At 49.0% G+C, this 16,185-nt stretch overlaps 1 protein-coding gene across 1 annotated transcript in view; it reads left to right on the forward strand.

Annotated features, from left to right (window-relative positions):
* The window catches only part of LOC116459119 (multidrug resistance-associated protein 1-like), a 34,376-nt gene that overhangs the window by 1,090 nt on the left and 17,101 nt on the right, over nt 1–16,185 (forward strand). Inside the window, exons 2-5 of the mRNA XM_058431853.1 lie at nt 1,955–2,044; nt 4,980–5,111; nt 9,605–9,812; nt 12,997–13,307. Coding sequence (XP_058287836.1) covers nt 1,955–2,044; nt 4,980–5,111; nt 9,605–9,812; nt 12,997–13,307 — 741 coding nt within the window. The remainder of the gene's footprint in view (nt 1–1,954; nt 2,045–4,979; nt 5,112–9,604; nt 9,813–12,996; nt 13,308–16,185) is intronic.

Raw genomic sequence — 16,185 nt, forward strand, 5'->3', positions numbered from 1 at the left:
CTAGAATTCTCTGTAGAACGTGTTTAAAAATGTATTTAGTAATAAGCAACACAGGGGTTGCCATCACTGAACAGTCGCTGTGCGAGGCACTACGTGCGATCTCGTTTCACCCTCTTGTGAATGAAGGTTGGGTCTGCTGCTGTTCCTGTTTTGCAGATGTGGAAGATGAGGCTCAGAGAGGTTTATCATTTCCCCAAGGCGCACAGCCAGGAAGTGAGAGAACACGTCCCACACATCACAGTTACCGGAGAGTGCTCTAATTGAGAGTCACAGCAGGGGCTGGGCTGGACACGAGGGCACCTGCTCATTTTGTAATTTTAATTTTTTTTTCTTTTATTCGTGTTTTTTAGATTTTTTTATTTTCATTTTTATTTTTTATTTTTTTTTGAGACAGAGTCTCGCTCTGTCACCCAGGCTGGAGTGTAGTAGCACGATCTCAGCTCACTGCAACCTCCGCCTCCCGGATTCAAGCGATTCTAGGGCCTCAGCCTCCTGAGTAGCTGGGATTACAGGCACGCACCACTACACCCAACTAATTTTTGTATTTTTAGAATGGAGATGGGGTTTTTCCATGTTGGCCAGGCTGGTCTCGAACTCCTGGCCTCAGGCGACCTGCCCACCTCGGCCTTGAAAGTGCTGGGGATTACAGACGTGAGCCACCATGCCCGACTGCCACCTGCTCATTTATACAGCCCCCTGTGACTCATTTACACCCAAGACTGAGAATCCCTGGCATGGAGTGCCTCCCTGAGTCCAGGAATGATCTGCAGCCCCCTCTTCCCTTCCAGGTGTGTCTGTGTCTCCCTGTGGCTATTTCTGCAAGATCTTGCATTTTTGAGCTCTGCTTTTATTCGTGTCACCCGCGCATGTTCCCAGGGTCACCCTGATTGTGCTGCTGGCTGCATATTTATCACTTTTGTATTTTCTGTCCTGGGTCCTCTCCCACCTTTCCTGGGGTCAGCCCTTTGGTGCCTTACGTTGTGCTGCTTTCTCTCCTGGCACCAAAGAATGAGGCAGTCAGTGCAGAAAGGGGGCAGTAGTCATCATCATCACTGAGTTATTGTGAACCGGGAAAGAGATATGATCTGTTTTGACATGACACACGGTGCCCGAGTGCACTTGATGAATGTTGGCTGTCATTGTCATTGTTGATGTTCCAGTGATTATTGTTGATGCTTGGTGGATTCTTCCTGGGATCAGGGCAGATATCCAGCTGCTGTGTCCTTAACAGGGTCCTTCCTAAGTCTGCAACCAAGTCATCTGCCAGGGCTGGGGTCTCATCTGAAGACTCAATCAGGGAAGGGTCCACTTTGAAGCTCACCTGGTTGTTGGCAGAACTCGGTTCCCTAGTTGTTCAAATGTTGAAATACTTTATTACTGTGGAAACAGCCACTGCCCCAGGTACCTTTTACCCTGAACTCTTGGGACCTCTCTGTGGTCTAGGAACTGAAGGGTTAACTCCTGGCTCTACAGGGGTCTCTGGGCCTCTGCCTCTTGGCTGATGTCCTTGTCAAATTAGTTATCTAGTTTGAATATCACCTCTTCTTTCAATGCTTGGGAATCACGGGGCTACGCCCTTTCCCTCATGCGGTTCCTTGCATCCTGGTCCTAGGAAGTGAGCTTAACACAGCAGAGCTACTGTTTTCTGGGCTGGGTTTTACCCATTGCTACTGGCGCAGGATGCTGGCTCAGGCCCAGTGCCCTCAGTGGATGGAGCCCTCTGCACTGTTGCAAAGCACTCTCCCTACCCCAAGGGACTGAGCTCCAGATACCACCCGCCCCACAACCAGACAGCCTGTTCATGGCCTCTGCAGAGCAGGTCTCCTACTTTCTGATCATCCTGGTGGCCAGGTGCTCTGCGGTTTCCTCCCTGAAGTGGCCAGTTTTTGTTGCCCTTGGTTTTAGCATCTGGCTCATGTAACCCCACTTGCCCCCTTTGTCTCTCTTCTGCCAGGGGTCACGGGCATCAGCGGTCCGGGGAAGGAGCAAAGCAAATGGAGAATGGTGTGCTGGTGACCGACAGTGCAGGGAAGCAACTGCAGAGGTAAGGGTGGGGAGGGAGGCCCCAACCCAAGGACCCTGCCTTGCCAGTGGGAGGACAAGAGGAGGGACAAAAAAAGGCCTCAGCCCCCTGGGGTCCTGGAAGGCCTGGGCTTTCTACCTTCCCTCCCAAATCCTCCAAGGACCTTGCTTTTCAGAGTACAGAAGCCCAAAGAAGGAATGTGCCACTCTTCTTGCCAGGTGGCACAACTCACACAGGCCTCATGATTTAACCATCTGTCCACGCTTCTGACACTTGCATTCCCTACATGATGTGGGTCTTTGCTAAGGCCTCTTGGCGGGGCCTGGAAGGTTCCTGCTTTGTGAAGCAGCATTCGATTTAAAACTGTCTCAAGGCCAGGTGTGGTGGCTCGTGCTTGTAATCTCAGCACTTTGGGAGGTTGAGGCAGGAGGATCGCTTGAGGCCAGGAGTTTGAGACCACACTTGGCAACACAGCAAGACCCCATCTGTACAAAAAAGGAAGTATGCTTGTGTTTGATTATAGAGGGCTTCCTTAGATCCCTGGGGATTTATAGCATATGCAGTATATTAACCATACTAGCTTTTAAAAAACTGGCTAAGTCGGCCAGGCATGGTGGCTCACGCCTATAATCCCAGCACTTTGGGAGGCTGAGGCAGGTGGATCACCTGAGGACAGGAGTTGAAGACCAGCCTGGCCAATATGATGAAACCCTGTCTCTACTAAAGATACAAAAATTACCCAGGCATGGTGGCAGGCGCCTGTAGTCCCAGCTACTTGGGAGGCTGAGGCACGAGAATCGCTTGAACCCAGGAGGTGGAGGTCGCAGTGAGCTGAGATTGTGCCATGGCACTCCAGCCTGGGTGACAGAGCAAGACTCCATCGCAAAAAACAAAAACAAAACAAAACAAACAACAACAGAAAACAGCAAAACAACAACGAAAATTGACAGAGTCAGAGCCTAAACGTACCTGACCACGGAGATTTGAGAAAGGATCGTGGACCTGCAGTTGCTATGGGGTCAGGAGAAAGCAAAGACGATGCAGCCTAGCACTGTGCCTGGAACAGACAAACACTTGGCAGATGTCGCTTTTGCCATTGTTATCATCTTGTGTCCGGAATTGGGGGAGGCTTAGGCATGGCGGGCTGCAGGTCCCAAGCCCTGCCCTGTGGGGAGGCAGCTAAGGCCCGGGAGAAATCGAGCTCAGCAGCTGCTGGCCCAGGTACTAAGCCCCTCACTGCCTGGGGCTGGCAGGGCTGGCTGCTCTGAGTGCGGGGCCCGCTGAGCTCACGCCCATCCGGAACTAGTGCTGGCCCGCAATGGCTGTGTGCAGCCCCAGTTCCCGCCCATGCCTCTCCCTCCACACCTCCCCACAAGCTGAGGGAGCCGGCTCTGGCCTTTGCCAGGCCAGAAAGGGGCTCCCACAGTGCAGCGGCGGGCTGAAGGGCTCCTCAAGCGCGGCCAGAGTGGGCGCAAAGGCTGAGGAGGTGCCGAGAGCGAGCGAGGGCTGTGAGGGCTGTCAACACGCTGTCACCTCTCAATCTTACACAGCCTAAATCCTAGTGGGAGACTCCAGACAGTGCATGAGTGTAGAAGGATGTAAGATTTTCTGTCGAGGTGTGTGGATTTGTGAAGTCCTAGGTCATGAAGCAGGAAGCCCTAGCTCCCCATCCAAATTCTAGATTCCGTCCAGAGTTGGTTCTCATTCTTCCCTCTGCCACTCCCTGAAAACTCACTCTTGCTTTCGGATTTGAGACCACTTCCACCTCACTAGACCTTAACTAAAGACCTTTGCACAGATCTCATGGGTAAGGAAAGGTTACCCACCCCCAGGCCCTAGTTCAAAGAGGGGAGGTGGTGGAGGTTTACTCAGCCTTCAGGAAGTGTTTTCAGGGGACACAGTTCTGGGGGTGCAGGGATGACAGGGATGACTCACATGGGGCTCCTGACCTCATTTAGCTTGTTATCTTGTGCAGGAGATAAGTAGGTGGAGGAAAGTACAGAAGTTTCCACGGCAGTGAGCCACAGCTGTGTTTTGCATGGCCTCCATAATTTCTTTTCTTTCTTTTTTTTTTTGACATGAGTCTCCCTCTGTCACCCAGGCTGGAGTGCAGTGTGCGGTGGGGCAATGTCAGCCACTGAACACAAAACTGTGGGCAGTGCAATCTGTGATAATCTCTGGGGGTCTGCATAAAGCTGATGACCACTGATGTGCAAAAAGTGCTTTTTTTTTTTTTTTTTTTTGAGACAGGGTCTTACTCTGTCGCTGAGGCTGGAGTGCATTGGTGCAATCACAGCTCACTGCAACTTCTGCCTCTGGGATTCAAGCGATTCTCCTGCCTCAACCTCCCAGTAGTTGGGACTGCAGGCGCACGGTACCATGCTTCGCTAATTTTTGTATTTTTAGTAGAGACGGGGTTTCACCATGTTGGCCAGGCTAGTCTTGAACTCATGGCCTCAAGTGATCTGCCTGCCTCGGCCTCCCAAAGTGCTGGGATTACAGGTGTGAGCCACTGCACCGGGCCAAATAATGCTTTCTGAGTAACGTGCTTGCATGAAGGAGCAGTCAGAGCAAGGTACCACCCCAACACCCACCACACTTGTAAAACAAGAAAATCGAACTAGCTGGGTACTTTGCCCTACGCTTTTCATCATGTGTTACATTTTGAATCTTTTTCATGTTTGAAAAATGATCTATGATGCGCTCTGTTTTATCTTTTATTGGCTTTTTTTTTTTGAGATCAATTCTAATTGATCTATAACCCTGGGGAATGACATGGTGGGATGTGGTGCACATGTGCACATATTCATATATATGTTTACATGTGTGCATGTGGAAACACTCCATCACTTATGCCATGGTTCAGACTCACAATAGCAGTCCCAGCAGGGAGCACTCCAACCCTGCCTAAGGCATCCATGCAGTTGAAACCCTTGTACTTTTCTTCTCCATACAGCTCAGCAGCTCCTCCTCCTATGGCGGGGACATCAGCAGGTACCACAACAGCACCGCAGAACTGCAGAAAGCTGGGGCCAAGAAGGAGGAGACCTGGAAGCTGATGGAGGCTGACAAGGTGCAGACGGGGCAGGTGAGATTCGCTCCTTAAATGATGATAGTGGCTGGATTTTATAGAGCGCCCACTGTGCACTGGGCACTGTGCAAAGTGTCTTGTCTATGTTAACTCACCTGTCCATCACAACACACCTCTGAAGGTACTATTTACAGCACCAGAAACTGAGGCCAGAGAGGCTGTGACTTACCCAAGGTCACCGCTGGTCAGCGACAGAACTGGGATTTGAACCCTGGCAGACTCCAGGGTTAGTACTTACAGTCTCTGCTCTATTGACTGCTTGAGCAACTCGGGGTCTCATTCGCGAGAGGCGAGCTGGATGCTTTAAATCAGGGCTTCCTGCAATGTGGGGTTCAGTTGTGCATGAGATGGTGTCTGGTTGTGCACAGACACATTAAATGACAGATGGATGTTTGTTTCATTTCTTTTTTTTATTTTTATTTTTTTGAGACAGTCTCACTCTGTCGCCAAGGCTGGAGTGCAGTGGTGCGATCTCGGCTCACTACAACCTCTGCCTCCTGGGTTCAAGCAGTTTTCCTGCCTCAGCCTCCTGAGTAGCTGGGATTACAGAAACTCGCTACCTCGCCCAGCTAATTTTTGTATTTTTTGTAGAGACAGGGTTTCACCATGTTGGCCAGGCTGGTCTTGAACTCCTGACCTCAGGTGATCCACCCACCTCGGCCTCCCAAAGTGCTGGGGTTACAGGTGTGAGCACCGCGCCCTGCCTGTTTTTCATTTCTGATTTGGTCCTAATGATTACGTCCCTGAGAAAGTCCCAGTTGGGTCCCACCCTGCCTTCAGTACCTAACAACTGCTGGCCTCTCTTTTAAGAAGGAGACCAGGTTTTGAGCTCCTGTTTTATTGTTTTTAAAGATTGTCTATTTTGGGCAAGTGTTAATAATTCTCCATTTATGGTGGTGATCCAAAGTTTATTTTTAAAAATAAATGTGGTTATGTTTTTTAAAAAAAAAAATAGGGAATGGAATTTTTCAAGTAGGTAAAAAATAAGCATGCAGATAAAGAAAAACAAAAAAAAAAACCATGAAAGGTGGTAGCGGGGGAGTGAGGCTGGGGCACTTTCTCTTAGATCCGCCTGGATGTGTCCAGAGCTTCCCAGAACTGTCTGTTCCTGGCTTCTTCCTTAACTTGTCATCACAGTCAGGATCGTAACAAGGGGCAGAGGGACTCTGGTGTCCTCTCACCTTACCCTTAGTGACTCTCCGGGAAGCCAGAGAAGTTACCCCAAATTACAGGAAATGGGAAGGAAGGGCCAGAGATGCCAGGCCCATTTAATCCTCATTTAACTCCAATTTTATATTCAAGGAACACTAAAGCCAGGGGGCTTGTAACTTGTCAAAGTTGGACCAAGAGTGGAGCCAGGCACAACACGCTCATCATTTGTTTTTGTTTTGTTTTATTTTGTTTTGTTTTGTTTTTGAGATGAAGTCCTGCTGTGTTGCCCAAGCTGTAGTGCCGTGGCACAATCTGAGCTCACCACAACCTCAACTTCAACCTCCACCTCCCGGGTTCAAGCGATTGTCCTGCTTCAGCCTCCAGAGTAGCTGGGACTACAGGCCTGCACCACCATGCCCAGCTAATTTTTGTATTTTTGGTAGAGACGGGGTTTCACTATGTTGGCCAGGCTGGTCTCAAACTCCTGACCTTGTGATCTGCCTGCCTCAGCCTCCCAAAGTGCTGGTGCTGGGATTACAGGCATGAGCCACTGCACCCGGCCTTTTTTTTTTTTTAATGTGTTTTCTTTTTTTTTTTTTCTGAGACGAGGTCTGACTCTGTCACCCAGGATGGAATTCAGTGGCACAATCATGGCTAACTGCAGCCTCTACCTCCCAGATTCAAGTGATTCTCTTACCTCAGCCTTCCAAGTAGCTGGGACTACATGTGTGCACCACCACACTTGACTAATTTTTTTTATTTTTTAGTAGAGATGAGGTTTCACCCTGTTGCCCAGGCTGGTCTTGAACTCCTGGGCTCAAGTGACTGGCCCACCTCCCAAAGTACTGGGATTACAGATGTGAGCCACCACACCTGGCCACACACTTGTCATTTCTGACCCCGAGCCCACCACCTTCCACTACTCATGACAAAGAAGTTCCTGAACGCTGCAGGCTAATTTCAGGGACGGCAGGCAGCTTGGCTGCATGACAAAGCCAAGTGGTGAAATAAACACATTCTTAATTATGACCTGTCTCCTCACCCACATATTTCATTTTCCAGAATGGAGGCTTGAAAACTCAAAAGGAAGCAATCAGTTACACATCAGACCTGTTATCTTTCACCTGTTACCTTTCAGCTAGACCGTAGGGTCAGATGATTTTTTTTTTTTTTTTTTCAGGTGAGGGGCAGGGCCTCACTGTGTCACTCAGGCTGGAGTGCAGTGGTGTGACCAACGCTCACTGCAGCCTTAAGCTTCTGGGATCAAAAGATCCTCCTAGCTCAGCTTCCTAGCTAATTTAAAAATTTTTTGTAGAGACGGGGTCTTACTGTGTTTCCCAGGCTGGTCTCGAACTCCTGGGCTCACGTGATTTTCCTGCCTTGGCCTCCTAAAGTGCTGGCATTATAGGTGTGAGCCACCGCACCCAGTCCAGATGATTTTTATGACCCAAAATTCAGCATGAAAAGCTTGAAATGACAATAGCACAGACAGGGGTAAAGATCCCTGGAATTTCTTGAAACCAAGCCCAGTTGGCTTAGATGGGGGCTGGCCTAAAGCAGATTGCCCTGTCTCTCATGTCAGGCGGCTAGACACATTTGTTCAGCCCCATGCTGGGCTCCACAGGGAATATAGGAGGGAAAGAAACTCCAACCTTCACCTCCTGGAGCAAACTGGGCCCTGGGAAGATGGGTGAGATGATATTCTGTGCTCAGAGTGAAAAGAGTTGGAGGAGGCTGGCCCAGTTGTGGCTTGGAGGTGACATTTGGCCTTGGTTGCCAGGCAACATGTCACACATTGCTTAAAACTCATTGGTGGCTTCTGCTTTCTGTCAGTCTTGGCATAAAAGTTGGAACCCTGACCCGAGTCTCCCATGCCATGTGTGGTCTGACTGCGATTGGTTTTTCCAGCCTCTTGTTCCTTGCTGCCCCATGATCTCCTGGCTCCAGCCACCAGTGCCTTCTCTCAGTTCCCCAGATGCACTATGTTTCCTCCTACCTCAGGGCCTTTGCACATGCTGGTTCTGCCACCTTTTTTCCATTTTCAGCTGGTTTAACTCCTTTTTTTTTTTTTTTTTTTTCTCCTGGAGGCAGTGTCTCCCTCTGTCACCCAGGTTGGTGTGCAGTGGCGTAATTTTGGCTCGGTGCAACCTCCGCCTCCCGGCTTCAAGCGACTCTTGTGCCTCAGTCTACAGGCACATGCCCTCACGCCCGACTGATTTTTGTGTTTTTTGTAGAGATGAGGTTTCATCATGTTGGCCAGGCTGGTCTCGGATTCCTGACCTCAGGTGATCCACTGGCTGCAGCCCCTCAAAGTGCTGGGATTACAGGCGTGAGCCAGGATGCCCAGCACTCTTTTTTTTTTTTTTCATTTTTTAGTGACAATCTCACTCTGTCGCCCAGGCAGGAGTGCAGTGGCGCATTCTCAGCTCACTGTAACCTCCGCCTCCTGGGTTCAAGAGATTCTCTTGCCTCAGCCTCCCAAGTAGCTGAGATTACATGTGCCTACCACCATCCCCAGCTAATTTTTGTATTTTAGTAGAGAAGGGGTTTTGCCATGTTGGTCAGGCTGGTCTCGAACTCCTGACCTCGGGTAATCCACCCGCCTCGGCCTACCAAAGTGCTGGGATCACAGGCGTGAGCCACTGCGCCCAGCCTTGGTTTAACTCTTTAATGTCACTTCCTGGAAGAAAACCTCCCCCAATACCTCTCTAGACTGCGTTAGGTCAGGATGTCCTATTTTATACTCAACGTGGAATTGTGCGCCATTTACAGCCCTTCTCTGTGATGACGCATTTATCTGGGATGATTTTATGGGAGCCAATCTCACCACACGACTGGAAGCTCCATGCATGAGGGCAGAGACCCTGAGTTTGTCTTTTTTTTGAGACGGAGTCTCGCTCCGTCGCCCAGGCTGGAGTGCAGTGGGGCGATCTTGGCTCACTGCTGCAACCTCTGCCTCCTGGGTTCGAGGAATTCTCCTGCCTCAGCCTTCCAACTAGCTGGGATTACAGGTGCCGACCACCCCACCCAGCTAACTTTCTATTTTTAGTAGAGGGCGGGGTTTTGCCATATTGACCAGGCTGGTCTCGAACTCCCTACCTCAGTTGATCTGCCCGCCTCAGCCTCCCAAAATGTTGGGATTACAGTTGTGAGCCACAGCGCCTGGCCCTCGACTTTGTTTACTGCTGACTTTGTCAAATAGCTAAATGGGAGGGGTATTCTACCTAGGAGCAAAGGCAGGCAGCTGGGTGGTGCTGTGCTGGTGAAGCCCCTGACCTTGTGGGGCTGGGGCTGGGTGCATGCATGTGCTAAGCTGCCTTATCTCCTGTGATCTCCAGGTCAAGCTTTCTGTGTACTGGGACTACATGAAGGCCATCGGACTCTTCATCTCCTTTCTCAGCATCTTCCTTTTCATGTGTAACCACGTGTCCGCGCTGGCTTCCAACTATTGGCTCAGTCTCTGGACTGATGACCCCATCGTCAACGGGACCCAGGAGCACACGAAAGTCCGGCTGAGCGTCTATGGAGCCCTGGGCATTTCACAAGGTTGGTGCCACTGTCTCCCACCCCGCCTGATTTGGGCCCCTGTTGTGGCTTTGTCTAATTATAGAAATGGATCCTTGGAGTCCTCAGGGGTTTGTGGGACCCCAAACCAAGCCAAACCCAGAGGAATGGTAGCTGTCAGCTAGTAGACACTCAGATATTTGTAGAGTGGGTGTTTGAGTACTTTTTTCATATGGGCCTTGGTGGTAGACGGGAGGAGTGCTCTAGTGTGCCCATTTTACAGATGAGGACAGTTGAGAACAGAGGCCTCTGGAAGCACTGAGGGTTGGGAGGACCCCCTTGACCCTGTTTGCTTTGTCACGGTGACAGAGCTTGCATGAGGTCTCATATGCAGACTTTTGCCTGCTGAGTGAGGGCGGAAATTGGCTCATACTAGTAATTCCCAATTATGGGCAGTGTTGTCCCTCAGGGATGTTTGACAATATCTGGAGATGCTTTTGGTTGTCACAAGATTGAGAAACCCTGCCGTTGGCCAGGCATGGTGGCTCACACCTGTAATCCCACACTTTGGGAGGCTGAAGTCAGAGGATCGCTTGAGGCCAGATGTTCGAGACCAGCCTGGGCAACATAGTGAGACCCTGTTTCTAGAAAAAAATAGATAAATAAAATAAACTACAGGTACACGTGGTGGTATGCACTTGTGGTCTCAGCGACTTGGGCAGCTGAGGTCACAAGATTGCTTGAGCCCAGGAGTTTGAGCCTACAGTTAGACCTATGATTGCACCACTGCTCTCCAGCCTGGGTGACAGAGCAAGACCCTGTCTCAAAAAATAAAACAAAAAAAACCCTGCTCTATACTGTTCTGTGTGGTCCTATGGGAGTCCTCAAATGCAGCAGTGTTGATAATAACAGCTGGCGTTTACAGAACATTTACTTGGTACTTGGATTTGTTCTAAACACTTCCACGTGTTTTAACTTATTTTATCCTTGCAGCAGTCCTGTGAGGTAGGAGTTAATATTTCCCTCATTTTGGAGATACAGAAATTGAGGCCCAGAGAGGTTGAGTGAGTTGCCAAAAGTCACACAGCTAATTCTTGGCAGCATTGGCATCGAACAAGGCAGTCTGGCTGAGGAGCTCACGCTGTTATCCACTGTGCTGTGCAGTATGTGAGCCATGTTTGCAAATACACATGTATGGTCCATATGATATATACACAGTAAATGGATAGTCTTGACACATTTGAGCACTTCTGTATGCCAGGCACATTGCCAAGTGGGGACTTCACATTCCACACTGCTCCGAGGTCAGCGTCATTGTCCCATTTTACCGATGAGGAAACTGAGAGATTCAGTGACCAGTAGGAGGTCCCATAGCTGGTAAGTGGCAGAGATGGGATTTGGCAGCATTGGCTCCAGAGCCTGTCACTTGAGCCCCTGCCTATTGGGTGTCTTCCCAATTGAAGAGGCCGAGATGGAAGCCTCTCTATTCCTAGGAAGTTGCCGCTCTGGAAAGCACAGTGCCCTCCTGTGGGTTGTTTGAGAGAACCACCAATGTCTCAGGATCTCCAGGAGGTGGCTTTGGGAAAACCCACTGGTAGCAGAGCACACATGGATTCCTTGAGTCTCTCAATCCCCACCCTCCCCTTTCCTTGCCATTAGGGGAAAGAACTGTGGCCTACAAATTATAATTGAGGGAAGGTAGAGAACAGAGAGGGTGTGGTATTACCTGAACTCACACAGCAACAATGTCTGTTCCAGAGCTGTGCTGTCTGGTGCGGTAGTCATGAGACACAGGTGGCTATTTTAATTTCAATTGTTAAATAAATGTTGGGTGCAGTAGCTCACGCCTGTAACCCCAACACTTTGAGAGGCCAAGGCGGGTGGATTGCTTAGTCCAGGGGTTCAAGACCAGCCTGGGCAACATGACAAAACCCTGTTTCTACAAAAGATACAAAAATTTGGTGGGCATGGTGGCACACGCCTGTGATCCCTGCTACTCAGGAGGCTGAGGTGGGAGGATTGCTTGAGCCCAGGAGGTCGAGGCTGCAGTGAGCTGTGATCACAGCCCTGCACTCCACCCTGGGTGACAGGATGAGAGAGACCCCATCTCAAAAGAAAAATAAAATGAAAGATTTATTCGATTAGAGTAGACACGTTTCAAGTGCTCAGTAGCCATCATTTCCATCATTTCAGAAAATTATCTCAGCACTGTTCTAAAGCAGCGATCCCCAGCCTTTTTGGCACCAGGGACTGGTTTCATGGAAACAGTGGGGGGTGATTTGGGGATGAAACTGTTCCACCTTAGATCATCAGGCATTAGTTAGATTATCATAAGAAGCGCACAATCTAGGTCCCTTGCATGTGCAGTTCACAATTGGGTTCGCACTGCTAGAGGATCTAATGCCACCACTGAGCGCACAGGAGGCAGAGCTCAGGCGGTGATGCTCAGAAGGTGACCACCACTCACCTCCTGCTGTGGGGCCTGGTTCCTAACAGGTCATGAACTGCTGCCAATCTGTGGCCCGGGGGTTGGGGACCCCTGGTCTAGAAGAATATGGCATGTGGATTAAGAGCAGGCTGTCTGGATTGAAATCCCAGTTCTACTTCTGACAGGCACAGTATACTAAAGGCAAAGGCATTCACCTATCTGGACTTCAGTTTTCTTATCTGTAAATTGGGTAGTAATAGAAGTTATTCAGAGTCATCCTAAAAATTAGTTACATGTAAAACCCAGCACAGTGCTTTTAGCACATAGGAAGTACCCTCTGAATAATAGCTGCCACCATCATCATCATCATCATTATTTTTTTTTTTTTTTTTGAGACAGAGTCTCACTCCGTCACCCATGTTGGAGTGGAGTGACACAGTCTTGGCTCACTGCAACCTCCACCTCCTGGATTCAAGCAGTTCCCTTGCCTCAGCCTCCCGAGTACCTGGGATTACAGGAGCCCGCCACCATGCCTAGCTAATTTTTGTATTTTTAGTAGAGATGGAGTTTCACTGTGTCGGCCAGGCTGGTCTTGATCTCCTGACCTCAAGTGATCCAACCGCTTCAGCCTCCCAAAGTGCTGGGATTACAGGTGTGAGCCACCATGCCTGGCTCATCATTATTATTATTATTAGAAGTTGGGAATCCAGGCCTGCCTCGTCCACATGGCCGCTCCTCCCTGCAATGCCTGGTCAGCTCCTTCTCTGCATTGTGGAGTTTAACTCCGAGTGTCTGCAGGGATCGCCGTGTTTGGCTACTCCACGGCCATGTCCATCGTGGGGATCTTGGCTTCCCGCTTTCTGCACATGGACCTGCTGCACAGCATCCTGCGATCACCCATGAGCTTCTTCGAGTGGACCCCCAGTGGGAACCTGGTGAACCGCTTCTCCAAGGAGCTGGACACAGTGGACTCCATGATCCCAGAGGTCATCAAGATGTTCATGGGCTCCCTGTTCAACATCATCGGTGCCTGCATCGTTATCCTGCTGGCCACGCCCATCGCCGCAATCATCATCCCGCCCCTCAGCCTCATCTACTTCTTTGTCCAGGTAAGGGGTGAGGTCTTAGTGTTCAGGACAAGCCCTACTGCGCATTATACACCAGTGTTACCCAAAGCCTCGTTTTATCTCACCACGTCCCCAGTGTGGTGCTTCTGAAGCATGTAGATTTGTTTTTGTCACTTTCGAATACCTAAATTGTTTTTTTGCTCACTATAACAAAATGCACTTTTTTGTGGAATGCACTTTTTTTCCTGTTTTATTTTTCCATCTGTCAATTCAAAATGGAAACAAAACCTACCACTATAAAGACAACTTCATTATTAATTTTTTTTTTTTTGAGACAGAGTTGCACTCCGTCAACCAGGCTGGAGTGCAATGGTGCAATCTCGGCTCACTGCAACTTCCACCTCCCAGTTCAAGTGATTCTCCTGCCTCAGCCTCCCGAGTAGCTGGGAATACATGCACACACCACCATGCCCGGTTAATTTTTGTATTTTTAGTAGCAATGGGGTTTCACCAGTGTTGGCCAGGCTGGTCTCAAACTCCTGATCTCAGGTGATCTGCCCACCTCAACCTCCAAAAGTGTTGGGATTAGAGGCTTGAGCCACTGTGCCCAGCCTAAAATTTCTTCAAGTATAAAAGTCTTTAGTTCCTAAGCCTCCTGTAGATAGTGGAAATATGAATAATAGCAGCTTAAACAAGATAGATGTTTCTCTTTCTCTGTCATAATAGAAATTTAGAGTTAGGCTGTTCAGGGCTGATATGGCAGCTTCATGAGTTTATCCCAGATACCTGCTTTTATTTTAAAAATTTTAAAAATCTTACCGTATTTGTACAAGGTTTTCATTCTTAAGTTGGCTTCGTGGTCCAAGGTGGCTGCTGGAGCTCCAGCCATTATATCTGTATTTCAGTCAGTGAGACCAAAGAAGGGAAGTAGGGCAAGGGCATAGGGGCGCTGAATCAGCACTCCCCCTTATCTGCAGGCACACATTCTAAGACACCCCCGCAATGGATGCCCGAAACCACAGATAGTATTGAATCCTACATATACTGTTTTTTTTTCTGTACCTACATACTTATGATAAAGTTAAATTTATAAATTTGGCATAATAAGAGATTAATAACAATAATTTATAATAATGAAATAGAACAACTATAACAATATGCCAGTATCACTACTCTTGTACTTTAGGGGCATTTTTTTTTTAATTATTATTTTTGAGACAGAGTCTAGCTCTGTCCTCCAGGCTGGAGTGCAGTGATGGAATCTTGGCTCACTGCAACATCTGTTTCCCAGGTTCAAGCGATTCTCCTGCCTCAGCCTCCTAAGTAGCTGGGATTACAGGCATGCGCCACGCCCGGCTAGTTTTTGTATTTTTAGTAGAGACGAGGTTTCACTATGTTGGCCAGGCTGGTCTGAAACTCCTGACCTCAAGTGATCCGCCCGTCTCAGCCTCCCAAAGTGCTGGGATTACAGGCATTGAGCCACTGTGCCCAGCCAGGGGCATTATTGAGTAAATTCAGGTTACTTACACGTAAGCACTGCAGTACCATGGCAGTCAGTTTGATAACCGATATGGCTATTAAGTGACTAAACTGACAGGGAGGGTCTGCAGCATGGACCTGCTGGACAAAGGGATGATTCACACCCTGGATGGGACTGGAGGGGATTTCATCACACGACTCAGAAGGGTGCACAATTTAAAACTTACATGTTATTTTTTTCTGAAATTTTTCGCTTACTATTTTTGGACCACAGATGACTGTGGATAACTGAAACCATGTGTATTAGTTTGTCCTCATACTGCTATGAAGAAATACCCAATACTGGGTAATTTATTAAGGAAAGAGGTTTAAGTGACTCACAGTTCCGCATGGCTGAGGAGGCCATGGCAGAAGGAGAAGCAAACATGTCCTTCTTCACATGGTGGTAGGAAGAAGAGTGAGGGTGCCACGAAGTCAGGGAGCCCCCTTACAAAACCATCAGATGTTGTGAGAACTAACTCACTATCGTGAGAACAGGTTGGGGGAAACTGCCCCCATGATTGGGTTATCTCCACCTGGTCCCTCCCATGACACATGGGGATTAACGGAACTACAATTCAAGATGAGATTTGGGTGGGGACACAGCCAAACCATATAGCCATGGAAAGTGCAACCTTGGATTAGAGGGACACCTGTACATCTAATTGTCCAGAACTTAGTCATGGGACACAAGGGACCCTGGGAAGTGCCGTGTTTCAGCTGGGCACATTGCACTTCCCAACAAGAAGTTTCTGTTGGGCCTAGGCACGGTGGCCCACACCTGTAATCCTAGCCCTTTGGGAGGCCGAGGCAGGTGGATCACCTGAAGTCAGGAGTTCGAGACCAGCCTGACCAATATGGTGAAAAACCCGTCTCTACTAAAAATACAAAAATTAGCCAGGTGTGGTGGCATGTGGCTGTAGTCCCAGCTACTCGGAGGGCTGAGACAGGAGATTGCTTGAACCCGGGAGGTGGAGGTTGCAGTGAGCCAAGATTGTGCCACTGCACTCCAGCCCAGGCGACAGAGCAAGACTCTGTCTCAAAAAAAATAAAGAAGTTTCTGTTGGGAAAGAAGGAGAAATTGTGTAGGCAGTCAGTGTCTCTGCTGCATCCCTTCTGCAGAAATGGTTGTATGTTCTTTGTTCTTTGAACACATGTGGTTTCTTAGGATATCGCAGGATAGATCATGTTTTCAATTGACAGGTGGAGCATCTTGCTAAGTGGGAGAGCTGAGAGTGCAGCCTCAAGTCTGTCCAATTCCAAAACTGCCATTACCCCTAAAGGATTAACTGCAGCACAATTGCCAGTAGGAATGGGTTGTTTAGATGGGAGCATTCCAGCTGCAATGCAAAACAAGAGTAAGAAACCATGAGGCACACCATATCTCAAACCATGCTGCACA

Source organism: Hylobates moloch, unplaced genomic scaffold, assembly GCF_009828535.3.
Source record: "Hylobates moloch isolate HMO894 unplaced genomic scaffold, HMol_V3 SCAFFOLD_19, whole genome shotgun sequence".
NCBI classification, from domain to species: Eukaryota; Metazoa; Chordata; class Mammalia; order Primates; family Hylobatidae; genus Hylobates; species Hylobates moloch.